Here is an 803-nt window from a genome sequence, read left to right as displayed (position 1 = left end):
TACCTTGAGGACAACGTTGCAGCCTGGGAAATTTGAATAAAGAAATTGTCTGTAAATGTTTGCCTTCATGCCGCAGTCAATCGCCAGCACCTTCACCTGCTCGCACTGCAGCAGCAGCAGCAGCAGCAGCAGCAACAGCAGCAGCAGCAGCAACAGCAGCAGCAGCAGCAACAGCAGCAGCAGCAGCAACAGCAGCAGCAGCAGGATATGCAAGAAACGTTGAAAGAGTTGTGCGGACGAACGCCGGAACAGCAGCAACTACTAATGCTGCGCCGACAGCAGCAGCAGCAGCAGCAGCAGCAGCACGATCAGCAGCAAGAGCAGCAGCAGCAGCAGCAGCAGCAGCAGCAGCAGCAGCAGGTGCGTACAGAAGGGTTTATGGGGGAGACATAAACCTTGGGCTCTTTCGGAGACACCTCAGCAACGAGGTTGCGGGCGTTGGGATCGTCGAGGGGGAGACGATCCCCAGCAGCATGGAGAGCAGCAACCCAGGCTTGAACTTTTGCTGCTCTGTGTGCGCGCTGCTGCAGCAGCAGCAGCAGCTCCTGCTGCTGCTCCTTGCTGCTGCAGCAGTGAGACAACACACGCTGCACCGCAGGGTAAGACTGCAAACGAGATATAAGAGATTCTGCTGCTGCAGCAGCAGCAGCAGATTGCTGCTGCTCCTCCAGCTGCTGCTCCTCCTCCTCAGACAGCACCACCACCTTGCCCAGCATCGTTCCCACCTGCGTATACACCCCAACACCACACACAAACAGCTTTGCTGCTGCTGCTGCTGCTGCTGCTGCTGCTGCTGCTGCTGC

The 803-nt window shown here is 57.7% G+C and overlaps 1 protein-coding gene across 1 annotated transcript in view; it reads left to right on the top strand.

Moving 5' to 3' along the window:
• Positions 1-393, top strand: part of EMH_0038410 (uncharacterized protein) — a gene marked incomplete at both ends in the record, with an annotated part of 539 nt that extends 146 nt beyond the window's left edge. Inside the window, one exon of the mRNA XM_013495289.1 lies at positions 77-393. Coding sequence (XP_013350743.1) covers positions 77-393 — 317 coding nt within the window. The remainder of the gene's footprint in view (positions 1-76) is intronic.
• Between the last annotated feature and the right edge of the window lie 410 nt (positions 394-803).

Source organism: Eimeria mitis, genomic scaffold (assembly GCF_000499745.2).
Source record: "Eimeria mitis Houghton genomic scaffold, Emh_scaff1505, whole genome shotgun sequence".
NCBI classification, from domain to species: domain Eukaryota; phylum Apicomplexa; class Conoidasida; order Eucoccidiorida; family Eimeriidae; genus Eimeria; species Eimeria mitis.
Note: the sequence above shows the minus strand (reverse complement) of the source record. Positions and strands in the feature narration are given on the sequence as shown.